This window comes from Cervus elaphus, chromosome 4, assembly GCF_910594005.1.
Source record: "Cervus elaphus chromosome 4, mCerEla1.1, whole genome shotgun sequence".
NCBI lineage: Eukaryota > Metazoa > Chordata > Mammalia > Artiodactyla > Cervidae > Cervus > Cervus elaphus.
In genome coordinates, this window is record NC_057818.1 from 12,910,602 (window position 1) to 12,937,200 (window position 26,599).

A 26,599-nucleotide genomic window follows, 5' to 3' on the forward strand; every position below is an offset into this window, starting at 1 on the left:
CGGGTTCCCCAGTGGACACGAGTGAGTGCCCGCCCCTGGGCGTGGACTGTTTCTGATCTGCAGGTCCCTCCGTGCAGCCCTCCACTTGGACACTGACATCCTTGCTACTTCCTCTCCTGGCTCTTTGCCCCCACCGCCTGTCCCCTCTCCATTATTCCACCAGAAATTTCCATGTCTCTAGACCTAGCTTGGCGAACTTCTTCTTAAAGGACCAGGTGTTAGATATTTCAGGCTTTGTGGGCTGGTCTCTGGTGTCTGCTGCGTATTCTTCTCTGTTATTTACTTACTCTTTAGAATTCTTTAAAAACTTGAAAGCCATGCTTAGTTTGGCTGGCTGGTGGGTTGTGGTTTGCTGCAGCCTCCTCTGGACCAGCCGTGTGGGGTGTGGGCTGGCTGGGACACCCACGTGTGAAGTTTTCGTTTTCTCAGCACCAGCTGTGCCCCAAGCCTGCCAAGCTGTATACATGTTGGTTCCGTTAACTTGGATAACAACCCTGTGAGTGGCACTGTGAACCCGTTTCACAGATGAGGAAACTAAGGCACAAGGAGATGAGAGAACCAGCCTGTGGTCTCACAGTTGATGAGGGCAGCACTGGGATTTGAACCCAGACCAGCAGTATCTGTCTTAACCACAGAACCTCACCTCATGGCTTTGGCGCCTGGCTTCTCTGCTTTCTGCCCCTTCCCTGATAATTTTGGATGTAAAGGAAGCCGGATTCTCTTCCTGGCCTTTTCTGGATCTTGTGCCCCTAGCCCCATTGACAGTTGCCTCCTCCCATCGTGCCCCATCACCTTTGCGTGCCCTGCATTAGGGAGACACCCTCTGGAGCAACTCAGAGTTCCAGAAAGAGCTTCAGCAGCACCTGTTCCTCGGTGGCCAGCCCTCAGGTCACACCAGGCAAAGCAGTGTCCCTTCAGCCATTCGGCCCACATTCTGCAACCTAATATCTAAGCCACATGGACTTGGCCACAGCACATGACCGAGGCGGGGAGTAGAAGCCCCAAGTGGTCAACCCGACATTGCCTGCTGGACTTACCCTGGCGGTAGGGGCAGCTGTGGCTGCAGGGTCACTGGGAGAGACCGTCCCCTGCCATCAGCCAGGCACAGAATGTGATCCCTTGGTGTCCTGAAGCTATGGGCCACCAGAGAGACCGGTTCTGAACTTTCTGGCCTCCCAGGTTGCTGTTAAAAAGACAGGGAGTTTTGGATAGGTGGTTCAAATGGGAGAGAAGACAAGTAATTATATGGGGATACAGTTACATGAAAGCTATTAAAATATCAGGAAGAATTAATAAGACTCGGTGCTGGTGAAGTTACAGAAATGTGGCTGATTAGTATTGCTGCTGGAAGCACAAATCTGTATCATATTGTCTTTTCCCCAAACCATTTGTCAGTCTGTATCCAGGGTTTTAAAAACACCCCATATCTTACCCCAATAATCACTTTACTAGAAATGTATCCTAAGGACTGCGCTTGGAAGAATGAAAATGATAAGACACACAAAGATGTTCTTTGCACTGTTATTTATAATGGGGGAATTATGAACATCCAACAGCAAGATACAGTTAGGTACACTGTTACGTATCCCTGCGGGTGGAATATTCTGTGGCTTTAAAATGGGGTACACAGAGCCCATTTGAGCACAGAGAAGCTGATGATCTAACGCTGAGTCAAAATAAACAGAACACAGAATTGTAAACGTGTCTTGATTACAGACTTAAACAAATATGTCCATGTAAGTCCAGACTGGAAGAGGCCTTGGATCGCTGGTGCGACTGTTCACAGCGTGATAGGACCCCTTCCAATGGAAGCACACTTTAATGCTGTCTCCGTTTGTCTTAGTGCTGAATGTCAGGCAGACGATTTTGCCACTTCCGTGTTGTGTGACCTAGGACAGGCCACTGGCTGTATCTGAGCCTCATTTCCACCATCTGTGAAACCTCCACAGATCCCTGGGGCTGTGAGACCTGGAGGGGTCTGCCTTACAAGGCCTTTACGGGTGATAACTCGTTATCCAGTGTGGAGCTGGTCGTCACCATCTAGCCTGAGGATGGTCGTGAGGGTGGAGGGGCATAGACCAGGCACCCCTGCCGGCTGCCCCGAGGAGCTCGGCCTCTGACACTGAGCCGCCTGCGAGATGGGTGTGGGCGGCCTGTCCAGGGCACTCAGCTCCGGAGACTTGGAGCCGGGCGCTGCCCCAGGCCCTTTCCTTCGCTTTCATGCCGTCAAGTGTGGTATGTTTCAGTCAGGACTTCTGTCCTGGGAGCCAGTGAGATCTTTGAACTCTTGAGTCTCATGCAACAGGGGGCTGAAAACTTCTGTGTCACTGTGGTGCTGGCGTCACTTGAAACACGGCCTCTCTAACGGCTTTCATTTGGTGAGGGTGCCTGTCATGGGCTGAATTGTGTACACACACGCGCGCGCACACACACCTCCAGGTCCTATATTGACGTGCTAACCCTAGCACCTTAGACTGGGGCCGTACTTGCAGACAGGGTCTTCACAGAGGCGATTAAGGTGAAATGAGGTCATTAGGGTGGGGCCTGATCCAACAGGTCTGGTGTCCTTGTATGAAGAGGAAATCAGGACACAGACATGCACAGAGGAAGAGCACGTGAAGACGCAGGGAGAGAACGCTGTCTGCACGCCGAGGAGCGAGGCTTAGAAGGAGCCGAGCCTGCTGACCACCGTGGTCTCCACTGCCAGCCTCCAGAACCGTGAGAAGAGCACGTCTGCTGCTTGGGTCCGTGCCTGGTACTCGGTGGCACACTGCCCCACAGATGCCCGTGAGAGGTGCCGGCACCCACAGGTGGTGGCGGAGGGTGCTCAGCAGTGTGTGGAGGGTGCGTCTGGGCATCAGTGATTACCCCTTGTTGTCGGACATTGACACTGTTTCCCCCACTGTTGTAAATAATGTCTTCCTGCGTGTTCACTGCTCTTAACGCCCGTAGAGTGCGTTTCCAGAAGGGTCCTGGGGCCGCGGCTGCTGCGCATGGTTCTCCACCCACCCCGAATGCATTGGTCAGCGCAGCAGGTCCTGCCGTGTGAGGAAGACACCCCTCAGGCCTGGGGAGCCCAGGGCCTGGGCCCTCAGCCACACAGAGCGCCCTCCAGGGGGCCACACGACCTTGAAGGTCATCTTCTGGGCTCTGACTCTGAGCTGGGGTTCTCACAGGAGCGGGGGGGGTGTCGGAGGAGCCCTTTGGCTGGGAGTGGGAAGACCGGCGTCCACAGGCAGCTCAGGCTCACAGGCTCCCAGGGCGGAGGTCAGCAGGCTGTTGGCAGCTGCGCTGCATCAGTCGTGTGGGAACGCAGTCTCCGGTCATCCTCACAGAGATTTTCTGTGGTTGGTTCTGTGAGAGAGAGAGTGGGAGAGAGCGAGTTGCGAGTGAGGTGGAGCCGTCACCAGGCACCTCTGCCAGGCTGGGAGCTGGCCCTGGCGCCCTCCCTCCCTCCCTCTGGGTACAAAATAGCCCGTAATAGGCTCTGGCTGTTAGGAGTCCAGAGACAGAAAGAAGAGATTGACATCATGCAAGTATTGGGTTCGGTGAATGGAGTCCCGCTGGCCCCTTTGCCGTGTTAGTGGCTTTTGTCCACCTGGAGAGGTCTGCTCGGGGACCAGCACCTCGGGGGCCGGTGCTGGGGCCCGGTGTTCCCCTGGGTTCGTGTCCACCTGAACCTGTGAACGTGCCCGTATTTGGAAATAAGGTCTTTGCAGATGTGATCCAGTGATGATGAGGTCAGGCTGGATGAGGGTGGCCCTGAATCCACTGCCTGGTGTCCTTATAAGAAGAGGGGAATTTGGACCCTGGCAGAGAGAGTGGTGGGCGGAGACGGACACGCACACAGAGGCCACGTGAAAAGGGAGGCAGGGATGGGAGCGCAGCTACAAGCCAAGGGACGCCGCATGGCTGGCAGCTGCCAGAGGCCAGAGAAGGCCGGAGGGTTCCTCCCTGATGCCTTCAGGAGGCCTGTGGCCCTGCCCACACCTTGGTTTCAAACTTCTGCAGGCTGAGCAAACGAGTTACGGCAGCCCTGGGACACACACACACACACACACACACACACACACACACACACACACACACACACACACACACACACACACACCCCTGACACACACACACACACACCCCTGACACACACACACACACACACCCCTGACACACACACACACACACACCACACACACACACACACACACACCCCTGACACACACACACACACACACCCCTGACACACACACACACACACACCACACACACACACACACACACACCCCTGACACACACACACACACACACCACACACACACACACACACACCCCTGACACACACACACACACACACACCACACACACACACACACACACACACACACACACACCCCTGACCAGTGGACCTTCCTTTTCCTCCCTCTGGCCCTGTGTGCACCCTCTTAGGAAGCCACGATAGTGGCCGTTACACGCCTTGTCCCCGGGTAGGGCTGGCAGTGGGATGGCGCACTGTGCAGTAAAGTTTTGCGGAATAGAGGGGCAGGGGCCAAGGCAGGAGGGGAAGGGAAGGGGTGACTCTCAGAGCTAACCCTGTGGGCAAGGGGGTGCCTCCCCCTCCCGTACTCGCCCTGGCCTCCTTGTCCAGTCTCGACTTCCGGGGCGGGAGTGAGGAGTGGCGCTGTGCCAGGCCCAGGGCCATCCAGAGTGCCCACTGCGCCTGTCCCTCTCAGGCCTCAGTTTCCCTCACTGTAAGATGGGTTTGTAGTACCCTTTGTTTAGGCCCTCTTGGGGAAATAAGCAGGCTGGCCCATGGAGGGCAGTGTGCTCGACATTTGCGTGGGTCTTGACAGAGCCTGACTTGGTTGTAGAGCAGCTGGGCCTGCTGCGAGAGGGCGGCGGGGTGGAGGATGCCCATGGAGGAGGAGGGCACCATGGCTGAGGGCGTGCTGTCGAGGGGGCAGGTCCCACGTGGGGCCCCAGCTGTACCAGTTCTGTCCTGGGGTAACTGACTCTGCCTCAGTGTCTCCAGATGGGAAATGGGCGAGGTGAGAGCCCCAGCCCCACAAGGAGCCTCCGGTGACGGATAAGAGGGTGGGAGATGGAGCCTGACACGCACGAGACTTGCTGTGCCTGTGGAGTCAGCTTGTCTTCATTTCTGGGCTGCGTTTGGGGCTGAGGAGCAAAGTGCTGGCTGGTCAAACCAAAGGAAGCTTCTAGGTGCAGAAGCCTTTGCATCTGAAGGTTGGTCATCCCTTGAAAGAGCAGTGGAGAATGTGACACAGTGGGCGTCTAAAGGTCCCTAAGCCGTCCACTCCTCCCCTCTGTGCTTTTGAGTTGGGGGAACCCATGCTCAGAGGGACCCTGACATGTGGGAGAGGTGGTGCTGTCCAGACCCGCTTGCTTTGCCCCTGGCCCACTCTGGTTTGTACACTGAGGACTTTGCATAAAACTGGGGTCCTGCATCCGTGTCTCTCCCCCCTGGGACCTGGCTCATGCAGCAGGAAGCATCTGGCAGGGGTCAGCGGGTGGTCTGCAGTGCGGAGGCGTGGTGTCCTGCTCACAGAGGCCTGTCTCGTCACCATGGACCCCTTGGGCTGGGAATGGGCAGCTCCCCAGGAATGTATCTTTTCTTGTCATCACTTCTTTCCTTCCTGTGTTTTCCGGAATGGCATAAAAGCCCCTCTGTGCCAGCGACAGCCTCAGGATCATAGGCCCCCATCCTTGTTCCCCCGAGACCACCAAAGTGCTAGTGTGCCCACTGCACAGATGGGGCCCACTGAGCTCTGCCAGGCCGGCGTCTCTGTTTCCAGCCTGTGTCAGGGAAGGCAGGCTCCCCCGGTCGCCCCGCTCTGCAGGGGACAGGTGCGTGGCACTTCCCAGGGTGGACCCAGCCTGAGGGAGAGGGGGTCCCTGCTGCAGCTTTCCGCTGCTCCAGGGAGCCCTGGGCTGCTGCCACCCACAGGGGTCCTCCGCTGCCCAGGCGGACTCGTGGGCCTCGCGTGATGTAGGAGCATCCTCCTGGCCCCGGGGGCCGGCACCCACCCCCACACTCAGCCCCTCACCCCTCTCCTGGAGGCAGGGGGTGGGGAGCGTTCTGTGACGTGTCCTCCACCCCTCTGTGCTGGAGGCAGCTCAGTGTAACCCCGTGCCTGGGTTTCCCTCGCCCTGTTGGGGCCCCCTCTCCAGTGGGTGGCTGTAAAAATAGCACTTGCTTTCAGTTAGGAGCTGGGGGCGGCGGGGGTCCGGTTTCCCTGCTCCTGGAGGAATTACCGGCCCACATGTTGCCAGGAGCCTTGGCTGGGAGAGGCAAGCGTGGCTCCAAGCCGGCGAGCGGGCGGCGGCGCAGATGGAAACTCGATCCCGGCTCAGCAGACTGTTTGATTTATTTTAAAATCAAGCAGATGGCTGCTGCAGGGGTTTGTTTAAGTTCAGCTCCGAGCCGGGCCCACGGCCAGGAGCCTCGGGGCAGCTGCGCCAAAAATTTTTCAATGACTTTGGTCGTCTAACCACCTCTTCCCTCCCTTGTGAACTTGAGCCTCACCACACACATGTCGGCCGCTCGCGCCATCTCCACGCGGCCCGGCTGCGCCCAGCTCTCCGGCCCCCACTTTGGCTTGCCGCGTCCGCCTCTGTCTTTGTCCTCCTGTATCTGCCTGTCTCTGCCTCTGTCTCTGAGTCTGTGTGTCTCCTGGTTTCTGGGTCTCTCTGGGTCTCCTCACCACTCGCTTTCCCAGGAAGCCTTCCCAGCTCTCCCTCGGGCTCGCCGGCTTCCTCCGCACCCCTCTGCCCCGCCCTCACCCACCCCCAGCGGCACCACTCCCGCCGTCGGCACTTGGGAGAACAGCCAACCTTTGTGGCCACTCAGCGTCCTCTGGGCTGTCCCCTCTCCGAGACACTGTGGCTGGGAAAACCAGGCCTCGACCATAAAATCCTGCAGTAGACCAGCCCCCCTAGGTCCAGTGGCTCAGCTCCCGCCTGGGGCAGGGAGGCCGGGTGGCCTGCAGCTGTCCCTGCTGGGGACAGAGCGGATGGCCTGAGCACCCACGAGGATCCCACTGTGTGGCTGTTTGTCTGGGGAGGCCGGCTGGGGGCTGCCAGCGGGGTTCACGCTCCCCCATGTGCTCATGCACAGATACCCACACACCTCCCCCAACACTGCTGGTTGTGGACAGACCAGGGCGTATCCCCCAGGCCCCCAGAAGAATTGACTGGCCCCCTGTTCAAATGGCAGCAAGCTCTGCAACCTGAGACCCATCCCCTAAGGGACCCAGCACCCGCTGCTACTTCCTAAACAGACCAGGGCTTTAAAGAGCTGCCAACTCTGTAAACAACCCCAGATCCACAAGGGGCACTCTCTAGAAGGGTGGGACACGGCCTCCAGCCAACTCTGCACCAAGGAGGGAGTTGGAGGGCTGATGGCACTCAGGCCCCTGACCTGGGCTGGGGTCAGGCCCCACGGCAGCCCTGATTGGGTCCAGGGTGTTTTTCTGTCTCTGGATGGGATAGCCAGCTCTGGTTGATGTGGTGGGTTCTGACTCAGCTGCCCACCCCAGCCCCCAGAGTCACCCCAACTCAGTGACCCACCTCAGGGAGGGCGGGAAAGGCCTGCACTAAGCTGGCCACAGGGCAGCTGAGGGTCTAGCACGGGCGCTGGGGAGAGGGCGAGGCAGGGCACTGGTTCCACACCTCTCTTCCTTTCGGCCGCATCCACGCTGGCAGGGACCTAGCCTGGCCCCTAGTGCCCCTCTGCCCCGCCCCGGGGTCCTCAGTGGAATGACATGCTTCATGGTAGAGGCCCCAGCTTTCTCCATCAGACTGCCCTGAATGGATCCAAGGGGACCTCGGGGACAGACTTGTCCGGAACGGCAGCGCGCGGGGCCCAGCCCTCAGCTGGATCCAGAGCAGAACTCCTGCGCCCCTTGCCCGAGGCCCAGTTGGTCAGGTGGTCACAGGACCGCAGGATGTGCTGGGGGCAGCACCCTTGGGTACAGGACCATGGCCTCTACACACCCCCGGGGGGATAGTTTCACATCCCAGCACAATTGCATTAGTTCTCCAGGGCATCGTGGATGGTGGAAACCAGCCTGCCAGCAGCTTTAAAAATCTTCGTATCTGTTTTTCAAAACAGCCCATTCCCATCTCCCATGGCCATGCACCAGCATCTCTGTCAGATCAAATAATTTGAAAATTATAATGATTTTGGCACCTCCTGGAATAGCCCAGGAAGCTGAAAGCATGGCCCAATTAAAAAGTGCATCCCAGTTCGCTTCATGGATAGGATGGGTGGGGGTCATTCCTGTTGAAAATGCACCCTGGTAGGTGGGGAAGTTTTTGTTGATTTATTTTCTGTCTCACTGGTCCCCTGCCTGGGCTGGCCTTCACTGCACAGAGGCCTGGATCCACCATAGGGCTTCATTAATACTGTGACTTCTCTTCTCTTTCTAGTGTAATTTTTGTGTACGAAAGAGGAAAACAAAAATTTTAAAGCTGCAGATCCCCAAAGCTGTGAAACTTTTTGAAATTTCATTTTCTAGGTGGTTTTACCAGAGTGATGTTTTTGTTCGTTTACTGATTAGTTGTATGAAGGAGAAGATGGTTTATGGGCAGGCAGGCATCAAAGCTATCACACCCGTGTGTTCTACCTCAGGAAAACACCGAAAAATGCCTTTAGACCTACCAATGTTATGAATTATAAAGTCTTCAAACTGCTAAGCTTGATGATAGCCACGTGGGGCCAGCACCGTTTTTCTTACCGTTCTTTACTATATAAAAAAATAAACATCATGTAAAATTTACCATTACACCCATCTTAGAGGGTCCAGCCTAGTGGCGTTAAGTATGTGTGTGCTTTTGTGTGACCATCACCACCATCAAGTTCCAGAACTTTCTTATCACCCAAAACTGAAACTCCATACCCATTTCCAGTACCATATTCAAGATGTTATGGGGGCAGAGACACTGCCTGGGCTGCACAGGGCACACACAGAGGTTTCCCGTGTAGGGGCCAAAATCCCTGGATGCGGTGGAGAGAACAACAAAGGAGCAGAAAATTGTGTGCTGAAGACAGGGGTGGATACAGAGAGAGGGACCAGGGGAGAAGCAGAGGAAGAGGCGGGTTGAGGAACAGAGGAGAGGTTCCTGAAGCCAAACTTAAAAAAAAAAGGCACCCTGGGTCTGGTTGGCAGCTGTGGAACATTGTTATATTTGAGTTGAGCTGGAGGCTCTACAGATTAGTGAGAGCTGTTCCAGTTCCAGTTTATAGCTTAGTTTGAGTCAGACTCCCTGGTTTCCCGGATGCCCAGTCCTTGGCGGGATCCAGAAGCTCCATCATTCATTCCATGGAGGTCTGCTGAGCATGTTCCGAGTACGGGAGACCCAGCTCTGAACAGGACAGACCTCCCTCCACTCCCCACACCCTCCCCCATCCAGTTTATCTTCTGCAGGCAGACCTGACCAAGAAGAAAGTAGGGAACAAGTATGCACTGTGCTATCAGATAAATCTGCAGCCAGTTATCACCGGGGAGGTGGGGAAGCCTGGAGGGAGCCCGTGAGCAGGGGCTGTATGGGAATTGACCGACATGCTTGGGAGCGGGTGGGAGGCCAAGCCTTGACTGGCAGGAGGGGCCGATCAGGCGAGGAGTGGTCCTGGCAGAGTGAACAGAAAAGCAGTCACTGCAAAAGTCCTGATGGGGAAAGTGCTAGGGGTTCTGTAGGTACAGCAGGTGGTTGGCTTGGCTGATGGGTAAATAGGGAGGAAGGAGAGCCCAGGGGAGGTCCGAGAGGCCAGGGGGGCTACAGGACGTCGATCCCTGAGAGTTCCAAGTGGGAAGGGGATTTTGGGGGCAGTTCCCTAGGGAGATGTAAGCTGATGGGTGGAACCCCCATCCCTCTGGCTGCTGGATGGGGAGCGAAGTGGAGAGGGCAGGCATGGACGTGGCATCAAAGAATACGTTGAGTCCTATCAGGGTCCACTGGTCCCCCTTTCAGTTGGCCTTTGATCATTCTCACTGCTTCATGGAGAGTCTCGGGCTCTCCTCAGTGGCCCCCTATTGGTTGCTATACAACTTACCTACTGCTGTGTAACAGAATACCCCCAAATGTTGTAGCAGAAAACAAGGTTTGACTGGGGCTGGGCCGTCAGCTCCAAGATGGCACCTCACGCAGCTCTTGAGTGGAGCCTCAGCTCCTTGCCGTGTGGGTGTCTCCCTAGAGCAGCTGGCTTTGCGCAGAGTCAGTGACCCAAGAAAGAACCACGGGGAGCCTCAGTGCCTCAGATGACCTGGTCTCGGAAGCCACGCACGGTCACTCCTGCCCTGTTCTCTTCACGGGACGCGAATCCCTAAGTCTGGCCCACACTCAAGGGCTCTACCTCTTCGGGGGAGTCGTGTCAAAGAATCCGTGGATATGTTTTTAAACCACCACACTTGCTGATCTCCATTTTTAATAGAGAATAGGCCTTCGGTCCTGAGCCTTCATTGGGAGTCTTATTTGGCTAAAATTGAATAGCATTGCGTCGTTTTCACAGTTTGTATTTTTAGGGTTATTTTCCACTTATGTTGCTTAATACTGATTTTCTTTTTAGGGTAGTCATGTACATTTTAATGTATATTTAAGCTTAAAAAAATGAGTTGACTTAAGGGAGATTATGAAGTAAGAAATACTAAGTAGACTTAAGAGGAAGGACAGAGAGAGTGAAAATGCCATACAGTAGGAGGTGGAACGTGATGGCCACGGCTGGGGCCTGCTGGCCACAGGGTAGCTGAGAGTTCAGGCTCTGGGTTCGACCCCTGGCTCAGTCTCCTGCAACTGTGTGACCGTGGGTGGCAATCTAGCCTCTTTGACCTGTTTCCCTGTTGATAAAGTTAGTGAGCCGCCTGCTGCCTGGGCACTGTGGGGCCCAGGTGGGGTGAGGTATCCAGGGAAGGGCTTGGCACAGGGCCGGTTAGGGAGTAAGGGGCCATGAGTGTCCACTGCTAGGATGGCAGCCTCTCCACACAGTCTGCAGGCTGCTTGAGGTGCTCCTGGGGTGGGTGTGTGTGTGTGTGTTGTGTGTGTGTAGCTGGAGAACTAAGGAGAAACCCCCCCACCCCCCTGTTCACTCAGAGCAGTGGTAGCACTTGTTGGTGAGGATGGGAAGACTCCTTTGGGGGGTGTCTTCATCTGGTCAGAACACTGAGGTTACCCATAAGAAATCAGTGGCCCGAATAGCGGTCGTCCTCCTCATCCACTTGTCTGCCTGCCCAGCCCTCCTCTGTGCATCTGTCTTCTCTGTCCTTTCATCCACCGCATGTGTGTATGCATCTGGCCTGCCTGCCTTCCATCCTTCCTTCCGTCTGTCCTTCCATCCATCCATCCATCCGCTTATTTTCTTTCCATTGTCCACACGTGCATCCATCACCCATCTGTCCATCCATCCACCTGCCTTTCCTTCTTCCATCCCTTCGTAGCTCTCTCTTACCTGGTTCCTCGTGGCATTCATCCATCCATTTATCTTGTTTTCCTTCTGGGCATCCCTCCGCCAGTCCATCCATCCATTTTTTCCTTCCTTTCATCCATCCATGCATCCACCTGATCATCCATCTGTGCCTTGGTCCATCCATCCATTTGACAGGCATCGGATTTTGTACTGAGGATGTAGCAATGAACAGAAGAGCCCCTGCCATCAGGGCATTCCTGTCCAGTCAGGGAGGCCTATATGTTGTGAAGGATGAGGAGATGGTGGGTTATGCTCTAATGGTGTCGTGAGCACCTGCTGTATACATGCAGCCTCATCATGATCAGTGAAGGCAAATGCATAAGGCCCTCATGGTGGGTGTGTGTCCACAGGACAGAAGTGTCAAAGGGGATGTGATCAGCTCTACCTTGCAAGGGAGGGAATACTTGAAGGGCTCTTGCGGGATGTGCAGGTGGCTGGAAAGGGTGATTGAGGTGGCAGGAACCACACAGGCAAGTTTGGGGATGTCTGCACGACTGAGGAGCCTCCGGACAGCATCCTGTCCTGGAGGAGAACTTGCAGGTTGGGGCCAGAGTCAGGGGTTGCTGGGCCAACTTGAAGGAAACTCAGAGTCGCGGAGGATAAGCGTAGGCAGAGAACATAGCAGGGGGGTTATTTCAGGCCAGTCAAGACTCCGGATACATGCTGGCTCTGTGAGGAGCCCTGGGAGAAGGGAACTCGTTCACTAACTCACTCAGCATGTCCTGCCTGCTGGCCATGTGCTGGCACAGGGGTGCAGCAGGAAGCAAGACAGGCAAGGCCCTGCCCTCACCATCCGATCGGAGGCCTCAAAACATTAAACATAAATCGATGCCACAGGAATGCCCTGCCAGTAGTGAGAAGTGTGTGGTAGAGAAGACACTGGGGTGCGGTGGGGGTGAGGAGCGCTGCCTGGAGCGAACAGGCTGGCCTCTCCCAGGAGGGGGGTCACGCATGCCACGGGGCGTGGGGGGAGAACAGCTTCCAGACAGAGGGGCAGCTCACAGAGGCCCTGTGGCGGGGACAGCTGGCCTGCTGGGGCGGGTGTGTAATCCAGGCTCTACGGACCCCGGCACTCAGCTTGTGACGAGTGAGTGGACTGCAGGTGTGATGTTGGAAGTCAGAGATGGAGAGGCCTGTACAGGGGGTTTGTGGTTTTTTTCTGTGGGTGCTGGGGAGCCTCTGAAGGTGGCTGAGCAGGGGAGGCTCGTGAGCATCGTTCTTGGGCAGCAACATGCAGGATGGCCGGGATGGAGAGGGCGAAGCTCTCGGGCCAGAAGCTTCTGGGAGTGCTGAGTCAGTGCAGTTAATGCCCAGGCTTTAAGGTCACCCAAGCCTGGGACCGAGTCCTCCCCTGCCGCAAACCAGCACTGTGACCCAGGCGAGGTAGTCCTGCCTCTGAGCCTCCGTGTCCTCACTTACAGAACAGGCCTAACCACGGCGCCTGTGTCTGGGGTTGTCATGGAGATGCCAGATGTCCGGTGTGAGCAGCCCCTCCCCTGACTGCGTAGGAACCTTGTGCCTGCTCAGTCACTCAGTCGCGTCCAGCTCTGCAACCCGGTGGACTGTAACCCACTAGGCTCCTCTGTCCTTGGGATTCTCTGGGCAAGAATACTGGGGCGGGTTGCCATTTCTTCCTCCAGGGGATCTTCTTGACCCAGGGATCGAACCTACATCTCCTGCATTGCAGGTGGATTCTTCAGCACTAAGTCACCTGAGTAGGAACCTTGCTCACATTGATTCTGGCAGCTTCCCAGGCCGGCGAGAACCACGTGTGTCATGGATGGATGCAGACCGGCAGGAGGGCAGCTCCATCGTGTCTGATGAAAAGAAGATATAGAGATGTGTCTCAGTGTACCATTCTGCAAAGGGGCCTGGGGCCTCCCACCCTCCCTGGGGAGAGAACACACCCAAGTTACACGGCCCCCAGCCCCGCAGTCTATTTGAGCTGTGCAGGGCCTGGGCGTCCGACAAGCCAAACAACTGTTTTTGAGTCACTGCATTATGGCAGCCAAATGGAACTGCTTCCATGGTCGGCTCTAGGAGGAGGGGTGGAGGGACACCTCCTCCTCCTTGAAGGGGAGGCTACTTGGCTGGAGTCAGGAGCGCAGCCTGCAGAGTGGGGGTGGGGGGCCTCTCTGGACCCGGGCTGAGGTCTGCCCCAGGCCGACAGGGTGCCCACTTCGGGGCTGCCAGGCTGGCTCTGGATCGGCAGGGGTGGGGGGAGGAGGGCGGCTGCGTGGAGGGGTGTCTCTCCCTGCAGGCATCGGCAGGCTGGAGCCAGCTGCTCTGGCCTTGGCAGGGCGAACACAGAGCAAGTCAGCACAGCCTCCGCAGTGCCAAGGCCGGGAGCAGGCTTGCGGCTCCCGTTCCGCTTCTGCGGGCGGGGCCTTTGTGCCCACCTGGCTTCCCCCTGGGCCTGGCCCTCCTGTACCCCCACATTCTCTGACAGTGATGGCTAATTAGAGCTGATGTCTACTGGGGCCCCCTTCTATGTGACAAGCAATGTGCAGAATGTTTTCATGTATACTCAGTTGTTTAACACTCACAAGATACTGCTCGCATTTTATGGAGAAGGTGATGGAGGCACAGAGGAGTTAAGTGACTTACCAAAGGTCACACAGCCAGCAAGTAGTAGATAGAGCTGACTCCAGAAGCCATGCTTTTAACTTCTTCATGAGACCACCTCCTGCAACCAATAATGACAGTGCCAACTGCAGCCCATAGCCTCAGGTGTACAAGAGAGAACCTTTCCCTTAAATCAAAGTAAATCCAAGTATAATATTCTTAGCCCTTTCCTCTTGTCACGAGCTGGCTGCCACAGCTCCAAGCATCACGTTCTTACAGGAGGATAGCATCCAAAAGCAGAAGGGGAAGGGATGGGGTCTCCTTTGCCATTTTCTCTTTGGGGCAAGGGTGTTTTCCAGAAGATCTTAGCAAATTTGTCCACCTGTCCAAGTTGGGTCACATGCTTATCTGTAATTGCAAGGTGCTGGGAATACGAGTATCTGACCTTTCCAGACTTCATGCGTGGCAGGCTGTGCCATCAGAAAAAGAGGCAGGTAGGAATGGCTGGTGGGGAGCAGCCCAATTGGCCTGATCTTCAAGCAGGGGCTGCCACCTCCCTTTTACAGATGAGGAATGAGGCTCAGTGGCAGGAGCCTGGCCAGGGTCTGTGGACCCCGTGCTGGCATCAAGCATCTGGGCGGGGTGCTTCCTCTGCGTTCGTTTTAGAACTGTACCTCCAGCTGGGGGTCAGGCTCTGGCAGGCTGTAACAGGGCATATTTTTCTTTTGGGCGTCCTTGTGTGACTCAGGAATGAACATCTAGAAGGTTCTAAATCACCCTGTACTGTACTGGAAGAGCTGTGTTACCCACACTCCTTTCTGTTTGCAAATGCCACAAACCCAGTTCCAAAAGGATGTTTGTGGACTCCTGTAACCAGTGAAGGGTGAAGCTGGCCCTCGGCACCCTTGGATCCAGAGTCATAGGTCCTTCCGCCTGTCTCCATCCTCAGCTTTGCTCCCTCCCGTGTGGAATGCGTCCTTGGGCAGGTTCTTCTCTCAGGTCAGAGATGGCTATGGTCAGTTCTAGGCTCGTATCTAGTGACTCCAAAGAGGGCACAGAGAGGAATTCCTGGGAAATGTCCCAAGGAAGATTCTGATTGGCCCACCCTTGTGGAGGGGAAGGAGTGTGTTGGTGGACAGGGCCAGTGGGTCAGGGAGGGACAGATGCTGGTTAGATACAGTGAAAAAGTTGCTTACTGTAGATGAGTGAGTGGAAGGACAGAGTGATGGAAAGGTGAAGGGTGGATGGGAGGATGGATGGATGGATAGATGGACAGATGAATGGAGGCATGAATGTGCTGATGGTTAACCAGATAGATGCTTAGATGGACAGATAGATGGACCTATAGCTGGATGCATGGTTGGAATGGGAGATGGCTGGCGGGCTGTAGCTCCCCCTCCGTCCCTAGAAGCTCCCAGGGTAGAGCTGCCTGTGTGAGTGATAATGAAGGCTCCATTGGGTCTTCCACTCAGGCAGCTAACTGCTTAGCCCCTAAAGCCCTTCTAAACCTTCAGTTTCATTTTTGTAGCAAGGTCATTTCTGCTCCTTTCCCCTATGAGTGTCTTTAATAACACATACTCTTCCCACAGCACAAAAGGATGCCTTAGAAAACTTGAAAGATTTAGAAACACTTGCAGAAGCACATGGGGAGTCATGGTCCTGGCCCGCAGGCCCCTTGACGCTGCCAGCGGGTAGGTGTCTGTGGCTCTTCTCTGACAGCTGCAGGTGCCAGTGCTCGGCGGCCCCTGTGCCTTGGTTTAGGGAGCGCCAGCCTCATGGGGCCTGGTCCCAGCCAGACTTGCTTTTTGATGAACAGTGGTGACCTTTTTGGCAGGAGAACCAGAATCGAGGTGTGGGCTGTTCCCCCATCTCTTTGGAGGTTGGTTTGTTGCTACAAGGCTACAGGGAGGCAGGCGTTTTTACAGCTTCTTCCTTGGGAGCTGCCTTCTCAACTCAGAACACGCAAATTGCAGGAAGCCATGAGTTGCTTCCTTGGGGGCACACTCTGAACGGCCAGCCCTCATGTGAACGTGAATGTTCTGCCCATTTTCATACCAGTCTGTTCCCCTCGGGCAGGCAGCTCGGACCACCCTGTCAGACACCCTCAGAGGGGCAGGCAGATGGGGGTTAGGCGGTGGATGGGCTCTGAGTGTCCAGAGCAGAGAGGGACAGGGTTGCTCCCCGGTGCTGCTTAGGGTGTGGGCTTGGGAGCAGAGTACCCGGGTCCTCAGTTGGGTCTGCTGCCGCTCAGGCCCTCACAAGGTCTGGCTGTGTTCCTGTGTGAGGCATCAGGCAGGGAGAAGGCGGCCCTCTCCCCATGCCCTGGGTTTTCCTTCTTAGGCCCTGCAGAAACAGCAGTGCCCTGCTCTCGGGTACCTGCGCTTCTGCCCAGAATATCTGCTGCTTTTCATCAAACACGCGAGGCCTCCAGGAACACAGACACTCCAGGAGGCCTCCATGACTCCAGCTGAAGAAAGCTCCTGTCCACCCTGGTTGCCTATTCAGGATATCAGTCCTGTGTCTGTGTCCTTTCTGATGTGGGTGGACGTATGAGTGATTCTGGGTTCCAGCGTGTGATGCACTTGAGCAGGACTCCCACGGCTGGGCTTCTGGGTGTGTGGCCATGGGTCAGAGCGGGTGGTGGGCAGGCAGAGGCAGGGGACTTGCGCTCTCTGGTCCCAGGGGTCTTTTGGGGGCTGCTGCCTGGCCTTGTCCTCGTCAATGCAATGCATTGGGGAAGTAGGGTAGCAGCTTTCTCGCCCCAAGAATCTGAGGAGCTACTTCCCTCCCTTGCAAAGCTGCTCACGAAGATGAGGCGTCTGCCAAGCCACATTTATCAGCCAATCATTAATTCATTTCCTCATTTTTTATTAATCATGGCCCACCAGCCAGAGCTTTAGATGGGGATGAAAAGCACTGGGGAGGCACCAGGTTGACAGAATTGCCACCCCAGCCAAGGAAAAGGGGAGCTGGAGCCCAGCTGGGGCCCTCCAGTGGGGGCTGCTCCACCTTTGGGGGCATTTAGAATGGCTCCAGGGGCCCTGTTTGTCTCCTCCCACCAGGGGGAACTGCTCTGACAGCCTTGTGCGCACACGTCTGTATGTTTGCATGTTTGTATTCCTGTGTGCATGCGTGTGGGGTGAGGGCGCACATGGGAGGTGTGAGTGTGTGACGTGTGTGCACACAGAGCCCGTGTGCCTAGTGTGTGTTCTTGTGTGTGCGTCTGTGCACGCAGTGTATGTGCGCAGTGTGCATGGGTGGAGGCAGCAGGAACAGACAGACTGACAAGGAGTTTCTCTGGATGATTAATGGCCTTTGGAAGGAGGCGCCGCGTCCATCAGACGCTCCTGGCAGGTTCTGAGCTCGGCTGCACGCCTGCCTCCCGGCTGAACCAGCCCAGGTGAGGCCGTGTTCCCAGCCGGTGGCCCAGGGCTGGTGGGTCAGGTCCCTGAGGGAACAGAGAGCCCCCTCCAGGGCTGCTTTCAGCTTGGCCTGCCCCAGGTCCTTTCTGCCCTTGCCCCCCATGCACAGTGTGGACCACCCGGTCAGCAACGCAGAATGCTGCTCTAACCCCACCCTAGGGCGCCCACCCCCCAGGGATTACTGTTCAGCAGGATGAGGCCAGGGCCCAGGAATCTGCATTTTAACAAGTGTCATGGGAGTGATCCTGGAGGGCTGCAGACCACACTTTGTGTGTGACAAGGAAGGTGCCCCCGCCTCGGTGCTCACCCCTGTGCGTCCATTCCGCCTGCCTTTTGTTTGCTGGGTGAGCCTAGGCAGGTCACTTTACCTCTCTAGGCCACTTGCTCATTTTTAATAGTCATCCTGCCTCTTACTCGTTTTGGGATCTTTCTGGGTCTCAACTTCTTCATCTGTGCGGTGTTGGTAATACTAGCCCAAGCCTCCTTGGGTTCTCAGGTTCTTGGGAGGAGTGAGTGAGTCATTCCCGTGGGCATCTAAGTGGCTGTCACTGTTGTTCCATGCCCTGGAGCTGGGGTGTGTGGTTAGACAGGGCCATGTGGCGCACAGTGGGTTCTCAGGGAAGCGAGCATCTTTCTAAATCCTAGTAATAGTATCTGAGCTTACCGAGCTTCCTACCACCTGTGGCTTGTGGCCTCCTCATCCCCAGTTTACACACAAGAAAACCGAGGCTCGGAGAAATCACAAGACTCATCTGAGGTGAGTGGGCCCAGGAGGGTTTGATCCCCAAACCCTTGGGATATTATTTCTGCCCTTGGCCTTCAGGTGGGGGAGATGGGTGAGGTTGAGGCTGCCGAGTCATTAGCCCCCTCCACTCCCCCAGCGGCCCTGGGAACGCCAGGCCGGGCACGCGGGGCGGGCGGGGCTGGGAGGCGCTGGAGCCACAGCCGCCGGCAAATCCAGCCCAGCTGGGGGATTAGACCGCATCTGGCTCGGTTTACACCAGAGAAACAAAGGCGGCTGCCGGCGCCTTTATCTGGTAGGGAGGGTTGGGAGGGGGGGCTGCCCTCAGCCCTGTGGGAGACCTGGGTGGAAGGGAGGAGCGGAATCTGGGCCCTGATCCCGACACTAGCTCCCCTACCGCCCTGTGACCCGCAGGGAGGTGACCTCACTTCTCTGGATGAAGGACAGAGTATTCCTGGGGTGAAGTAGAGGGGGCAGGCTGTGGTGTGGGGGGGCAGGGAGTCCTCGGAGCCCCGGGTCCCTGCAGCTGCCCTTCCCAGGCAGCCTGCCCGGCCCGCAGTGGGGGTCCTCACCCTAGGGGCACGTGGAATGTGAGCACTTCCCCCTTAGGCTGTGGCCCCAAACTTAGCACTAGGTCTCCCCTTCAGTCGTAGAAGGGAAACGGCCAATAAAACAGAAAATCAGAGGGAGCCCGGAACTGCACCCCTCCTCCAGCAGCAGGGAAGTGTTGGCTTGGGGGGGGTGTTGGGTATTTAAGCCTCCCTGACCCCAAGGGCGTTCTGGCCCCCAGAGGGGTGGATTCTTAACTCTCTCCCCACCGACGCTCGTGGGTGTGGAGGTGTTCTGACTCTTCCCCGTCACCTTAGGGGTGGGGGCTTGAGCTCCCCCTCACCGCCTCAGGGGTGGTGTTGGGCCTGGCTCCTCCCCCACGGCCCCAGGGCTGGGGGTGGGGGGTACACCGCCTGCCCGCCCCAGGAAGCAGGACGGCGTGGGTGCCAGGCTGGCGGAGGTGGCCGGCGGGTGCGCGGCTGGCCGGAGCCAGGAGCTGACCTTATTAGCCGGGGCAGCTGTGCGTGAAGCACATCTGGCAGCGGGCTGGGCCTATCCCGCGGACTGCCCCGCCCCCAAGCCTGGCGTTACCTTCCAGGAATGCTGGCAGCGCCTCTCGCATCTGGAGCGTGTTTCTGGGGCAGCCGGCGCCCCCTCCGGCGCCTGGCCCGGGGCTGGGGGTGGGCGCCACCCCGCCCGGATTTCCTGGCTCCTCCCTCCTCCTGCCGGTGTGGCTCCCAGGGTAGGCCTGCCACTGGGCCCCGAGACAGAAAGGGCAGCGGATGTGATGTGGCTTTCTTCCTGGGAGGAGTGCGAGACCTCAGGACCAGCTGCTTGGCCCCCACTTGCTGAGAGGGGAAATTGAGGTCTGGAGGAGTCCGAGGCCTCCTGCAGGGCCCTGTGGCTCCCCTGTACAGCCGCGGTCGTAGGGTGGATGCTGATTTTGGTGTTAACCTGACATCACACAGGTGTGATAGGTTCATTATCAACCCGCTGTGTCACCGTCCTGGCCCGGTTTTCACCTCTGGCTGGCTGGATAGAAGCTCCGGGGCCTGGGACCTGGCTGGGGGTGCAGTAACCAGTGAAAGGCAAAGCAGGCAGCCCAAGGCTGCGGGCAGACGAAGCCGTGTGATGCCTCTCTGGTTCCTAGCCCAGCCGCGTCATTCTCAAGCTGTGTGATCTGGGTGTGTGGCTTCGCCTCTCTGTGCGTCACCCTTGGCTGTAGGATGGGCTGGTGGTGGTGCCTCGTGCAGGAGTGTGACACTGTGGGTGACGGCCTGAGAACAGTGCAGGGCAGGGTGGAGCTGAGGGCCTCCATGGGCGGGGCAGGGGAAGATGCTGTGACACACACACAGTCAGATGCACGAAAGAGATCAGCAGCTACATGTGTCTGAATCCAGAGCGAAGGTGGGTGGGCAGCTTGTAGCCAGTGTGGAGGCTGGGAATGTCCACTCGGGTGCATCTCTTGAACTCTGTGGCCAGGCAGTGGGAGCCCTTGAAGGTTCATGAGCAGGAGAGTGACCTGGACCCCACAGCAGCAGTCCCCTCTCCACTTTGGGAGGAGCGTCCTGGAAACTAGGGGCACCCTCTGCTTCACACTGACTTTCTGGTGCCCACCAGGTACCCCGGGACCTCTGCCCAGCTGCCCCTGCCAGCGCTTCCCCAGGCCCCACACCCTCCTCCTCCTGCACAGCCTCCTGCATCACGTGTACCCTGAGTGTGTCCGTCACCTCACCCTCGCACCAGGGGTCTCCAGTGTGAAACCAGATACTCGTAGATGGGCTGAGGGGGACTTCTGGACAGACTGGTGGACAGGGGCCACAGGCCGATGGCCTAGCATGGACAGAGGCTTGGAGAGCTTGAGTGGCTGCCTACTTGGGGGGCCTGTCCCAGTGATTGGAATCCTGAAAGGGGAGTTCAGATTTGAAGTTGACAACGGGTTCCACCCTTCGGGGTTTGCCTTATCCTGGAAGTCATGGGGAGCCATTGAAGGTGGGTGAGTGACGCTCCTTCGGGCAGGATGAGCTTGTCTGTTGCGCTGACCCCCGGCGTCTTGAGTGGGCAAGATACATCCTAGGACCCCCTCGTTACTGTTTGAGTGAATGAGGAAGGGGTACTTGGGGAGCAAAGCCAGGGGCTTGGCTGCAGACAGGGTGGTGGGTAGGAGTGGACGGTGGAGCGCTCTGGCCTGGGCTCCTGGCGGGGCTACCCAGCCAGCTGTGCTGTCAGACCCACGATGGGGGAGTGTTGGCCATGCATAAAGGGACCCCCGGGGGTGGCATCCTGCCAGGGACACTTTCTCTGCCCCAGTTCCCTGCGAGGCCCAGCCGGAAGAGCCTAGGGGCCCGACCCTGGCCTGGCGCCATAGGGCACCTGGGGGGCCACCCCCAGCCCAGTCACCCGCCAGCCTGCCCTGACCTCCCCCAGACGCCCTGTCTCTCCCGCCAGCATCTGCTGCCTGCTTCCTCCCTCCCCCAGAGCCTGTTTGTTTTTCTTCCAGAACTATCGCCTCCCACAGAGGCAGTCATCCAAGGGAGGTGCTGTTCTGTCCCCTGCCCTGCACAGCCATGCCTCGCAGCCCTGGAGGGGATGCTGTGGGAAGCTGGACCCCGGGCGGGCAGGCGGCATCCTCAGATGCCGGGATTTCGTCAGCCTTGGCTCCCCGTTCTGTCGGTGGAATCCCGGGCGCACGTCCTGGAAGGGGGCTCTGGAAGGCCCTCTGCTTGTCTTGGCCCCTCTGCCTGCTCCCCTTCGCCCCTTGCCCCCCGCACCTTCCCCGGCAGGGTTTGGGCAGAGACCCAGTGGGGGGAGGGCTCGGTGGGGGCGGGGGGGGGGTTGGGGGAGGGCCCTGCTGGGCTCTCCAGGTGGCCTGTTTGGAGCAGAATCACTGCAGCCTGCTGGCGCCTGCTGCTCTCCCCCATGCTGGCTCCACCCCTTCTTCCCATTTTTTACTTTCTTTTTTTTTTTTTTTTTTCCATTTTTTACTTTCTTTTAGTCAGTTCATCTGACTCCTAATGAAGACTTACTGTGTGCTGGCTGGTGAGACCTACCGAAGTAGGGCCGTAGGAGGGTGCCGTGACCAGAGTGGGCTCGTGGCAGACCACCCTTACTAGCGTGGAGAAGGGGGCGAGGTGTCTGATCGGCCTACATGAGGACAGATGAATATTGAGTGAGGTACCAGGTGTGAGCAGAGTGGGCGTCGGTGCCCCCTGCCATTCCCCTGAGGATTTGGGTAGGGGTTTGGAGGGGGCGGGGAGAGGCAGGTGCTGGGAGAGCCATGAGGAGGGACGTGGATGCACCCCTAGCTGAGAATTCCTGCTGAGCCTTTCCTCTTCTGAAGCCTCTCACTGGCTCCGGTCTCTTTCAGGGCCAGAAGTCTTGCCCTTGAACTCGGGCTGCAGCTCCAGGGAACTGCGGCTGGGAGAGGGGGAAGGGGCGTAGCTGGAAGGGCTCCTGCTGGGTCACTCTGTTCCCCTGAACACAGTTGGGGCATCACCCAGGGTCTGTGATTTTTTTTTTTTAAAGTTGTTTAGGTGCCTTAAAAAAATTTTTTTTTCTTAACTGAGTATAGTTGATTTACACTGTTGTGTTACTTTCTGCTATGCAGCAGAGTGACTCAGCTATGCATCTGTGTTCTTTTCCATGATGGTCCATCACAGGACGCTGGATGTGGTTCCCTGCGCTGCCCAGCAGGACCCTGTCATTGCTCCGTTCTCTGTGTGATGGTTTGTTCCCTCCCCGTTGCTCCCCCTCGGCGACCACAAATCTGCCCTCTTGGCCTGTGAATCTGTTTCTGTTTCATCGATGGGTTCATTTGGGTCGCATTTTAGATTCCACACGTAGGTCTATCATGTGGAATTTGTTTTTCTGACTTCCTGCACTGAGGATGATCATCTCTAGTTGCATGATTTCGTTCTTTATCATGGCCAAGTAATATTCCACTGTGTGTATACACCCTATGTTCCTTGTCCCCTCATCTGCTGACGGACACTTCGGTTGTTTCTGTGTCAGCTATCAGGAGTAGGGCTGCACACCTGGATGTGTGTGCAAGGCTGGAGTGTGGATTCAAGGGTGAGCTGAATCGCAGGCACGCTGACTCGAGAGGCCTCCCCCCGCCACGGGCCGCTGACCCTGAGATGCACACCTGGGGATGGTCGGCCTGGTGGGCGCACCTCCCAGACCCCAACACACTGCCTGGGAGCAGGAGGGGATGAGGTGAAGACCAGGGGACCACTTTGTGTCCGGAACACCACTCTGGCCCAGATGGCCAGCTCCACCGCAGTGCTGAGTGACCTGGTTGGCCGATGAACCTTCCCTGGCTGCTGTTTCTTCCTGAAGGATGGATGCCAAAGGTGGCCCCTTCGTGAGGAAGTCTCCAGCTGGACTCATTCACCTCACATGACACTTAACACCAGTATTTGTATCATTATTTTATTTAAATAAGACCCCCTTGTCCTTAAGTAAATTTGTTTTAAAAGAATCAGTTCAGTCACTCAGTCGTGTCCGACTCTTTGTGACTCCATGGACTGCAGCACGCCAGGCTGCCCTGTCCATCACTAACTCCCGGAGTTTGCCCAAACTCATGTCCATCAAATTGGTGATGCCATCCAACCGTCTCACCCTCTGTCATCCCCTTCTCCTCCTGCCTTCAATCTTTGTTTACCAGCGTCAGGGTCTTTTCATCAAAACTGTGGCAGGCAGCTGTGGCCCTGGCTGGATACTAATGTTATTGTTGTTTTTGGAGAAGGAGCTTGCTGACTGTGATAAAAACTTCTTTTGGGCCCCTTTTGGTTGGATTGTTGAGATAAAGTTATATTCCTTAGTGTTTTAAGCAAGTTAACTTAAATTTGTTATGTATCTAATTCTTAAAATAGTCCTTACCCAACATTCCCATTGCCAGTTAATTGGGAGCTTTTTATATGCATATATGCCAGAATTGGTACAGATTAGGGGCCTTGAATAGAAAGAAGTTCCCTCCTCTGGCTGGAGGGAGAAGGTGGGACTGGAGCCCTCTGCCTTGGTGTCAGCCTTGTGCAGGCTGGCAGTTCCACTGACGGACCCTAGGTGGCGCCAGAACCCCAAAGTGCAGTATCCCTCCGCTCCAGGAGTTCCTCACCAGGGATCCTGAGTGCGCGTGGTGTGGGGGTGGGGGTGGCACGTCTGTGTATGTGAGTGTGTGTGTGTGAGTTTTGTCTCTGGATGTGCTGGCAGTGGTGGGTCAACGTGTGTGTGTACGTGGGCATGTGTGCCTTTGTGTATCTGTGTGTTTGTGTGTGGTTGTGAGTTTGAGGGAACCTGGAGCACCCTCTCCACCGGCGCGCCACACCCTTGCTGAGAGCATGGTGTATGTGGGTTGCATGGACCGCCCCCCCCTCCCTGCCTGAGGCCCCAGCTGCAGGGACCCTGCCCGCCCCCGCCTGGCCCATCCTCAGGAGATGTGATTAGCAGATGTACAGGGCCAGGCCATGATTTATGTTCCCGGTCGCCTAATTATTCCCAGCCCTGAAGGAGGAGAAATAAAATGCTTTGCAGGGCTGGGAACCCGAAATCCCAGTGGGGGCTCCAGGACGCCAGGCCCACCCCACCCTCACCCCTAAAGGCCCCAGACCTCCCGCAGCCTGGAGAGGGGGCTGGGGGGGGGAGCAGCCAAGGGTACTGTGCCTGGAAGTGATGAAAGGGGGGCTCTCTAGAGAGCAGACCTGGGTGGGGGACGTCTGTCATCTCTTCTCAGTGCTGAAGGGGGATGCGGGCCCACAGTGGTGCATCCCCTGCTGACTGCGTGCCCTGAGGCAGCATCCCGGTGCTCTTAGGAGGTTCCAGCCCTTGCCTTAGGGCCTGAGAGGTGCCTCCAGATCTGAGCCCCGCTTCCTGTCTGACTTCATCTTGTAGCCACCCCTACATCCCCTGCACCGCGGCCTCCTCCCACTTCTCAGATGTGTAATTTCGTTCTCCTGCGGCTTTCGTGTCTTCTCAGGGCTGGTACCCCTTCACGCTGTCCACAGCCTTCCTTGGCCCCTGTCCTTTGGCATTCGTCTCTGAGCACAGGTACCCTTGGCATCATGTGGGCAGGGTCCACATCAGCCTGTCACGCCGTCCCCAGTGCCTGGACCCATGCTGGTGGGTGGAGAGTGCTCAGTAAATATTTGTGGTTTGGTGGAGGACAGACAGATGGTAAGCCTGCAGCCTTGCCGAGAGGCCCAGGCTCAGGGCAGAGGATCTCAGGGCTTAGAAGCCATGGGTCCCCGTGGCGGGGGGGGTGGGGCGGGGAGCGGCCTTGGAGACTGCTCAGGGTCTGGCGAGGCCTCATCCTCGGAGGGGTGCTGGTCTCAGCTGGACACATGGGTCCTCTGTCCCTCCTCTGGAAGCCTGGCTCAAGCCCTTGACCCCAGGGGGCTGTGTTTTGTCCCTAAGCCTCCAGCGGAGAATTTGCCACTCCCAGAGGAGGTGCAGCAGGATTCAGGAGCTCAGCTCTGACCTGGGGTCCCTGGCCTTGAGCACCAGGGGCTCCCTGGTGGCCTTGGGCAGGCCAGTCACTCAGCCCCTGTGTGTCCTTTCACACCTCTGTGTAAGTTGGTACATGGGCTGTCCGTGTCCCGGGGACCTGAAGAGGGGAGGCAGGGAGGGGCTGGCCTGTGATGGCTACAGGAGACGGCTGATTCCAGCCTTCCTTTTCTGAACAGTGTCAGAAACCCACGGTGTGGTGTGCAGCCAGGTTGGACACGCGCTCGAACTCGAGGGCCCTCCTGTAGAAGGGTCTGGGTCCATGCCAAGGTGGTGACTCTCATCTTTTGGCTGTAGGAATCCCTGGGGGATAAATCAGCCAGTGGCATGTGGTTAGGGCCTGCTGCGGGCAGCCCTGGCCTTAGAAGGGCTTTCTTGGGGCCTTGCAGCCCTGCCCATCTACCTGTGGGGCTGAGGACAGGCAGGCCTCTGGCTGGTGGGGTTGCAGGGGACCCTGATGGGCAGGTGGGCCTGGGGCCCAGGAGCATCACGCCCCCTCGCAGAGCTCACAGCACCCTCCCCCTTGGCTCTCTCCTGCGTGTCTTTGAGCCGGACTCTGTCTCCCCCTGCTTCTTGACTCTGTGACTGTCTCTGCCATCCTCGCCACCTTTGTCTCCTTCTCTGTTTTGTCTCTTCCCCCTTTTCTGTCTCTCCTCTCCCTCACCTCTCTTTTCCTCTCCCTCCTCTTCCCCACGGCCCCCTCCCCTCCTGCCTGCGTGCTCTCTGAGCAGCTGTTACCTAATAGGCTGTTAATGATGATACAGTAAGTGGAAGGCAGAGTCCTGCGGGAGCCGCCATGATCTGTGTAATTGGTCTCGACGGAGACAGAAGTATCTAATATTTACACGCCAGCATTAGTCCTTTGGGAGCCTTATCTTGGCTGGAGCCAAGCTGGGAGAGGCGGTTCTGGCTGGTACCGTCTCCCCCGTCCGTACCTGCTCGGAAGGTCTTCGGTCGGTGTGACCTGCCCGCCTTGGGTGGGGACCAGGGCCTGGGCCGAGGGGCCTGGGACGTGCGGGCTCCGTGGGGGCGGTGGTCCTATTAGACCAGCGTGGTGGGTGCTGAGCGCCCAGCACCCCTCCTGTCGGTTCTCCCGGGGACATCACAAAGGCAGGAGGCCCCCAACAGTGAGGCCAAGGTGGGAGAGCTTAGGGCTGGGAGCGGGGAGGCGGGGGGAGGGACAGACAGGTGGCAGCTTCCCGGTGACGCGTGCAAAACTCCGGATCCAGCCGTGCCTGAAATCCTTCTGCCCCGGGCTGCTCACCTTACCAAGTCAAGTCCATCTTTTGCTCGATTTGCCTTTGAGGCACAGCTGGGAAATCCTGCCTTACCCAGGCATGAAAGGTT

The 26,599-nt window shown here is 57.3% G+C and overlaps 2 protein-coding genes and 1 long non-coding RNA gene across 3 annotated transcripts in view; 2 read left to right on the forward strand and 1 right to left on the reverse strand.

Moving 5' to 3' along the window:
* Window positions 1-26,599, forward strand: part of GSE1 (Gse1 coiled-coil protein) — a 392,798-nt gene that overhangs the window by 32,858 nt on the left and 333,341 nt on the right.
* On the reverse strand, window positions 1,518-19,852 carry LOC122691598. Its single transcript, XR_006340459.1, has 4 exons — window positions 19,343-19,852; window positions 14,081-14,159; window positions 11,456-13,290; window positions 1,518-3,354 (listed from the first exon to the last, which is right to left on the reverse strand). It is a non-coding gene; the product is annotated as an uncharacterized LOC122691598 (long non-coding RNA).
* LOC122691596 lies at window positions 13,285-26,251 on the forward strand. Its single transcript, XM_043898215.1, has 4 exons — window positions 13,285-18,497; window positions 20,372-20,743; window positions 21,252-21,696; window positions 21,730-26,251. Exons 1-4 carry the CDS (start codon window positions 18,293-18,295, stop codon window positions 21,764-21,766), a joined length of 1,059 nt encoding a protein of 352 aa, XP_043754150.1. The 5' UTR covers window positions 13,285-18,292; the 3' UTR covers window positions 21,767-26,251.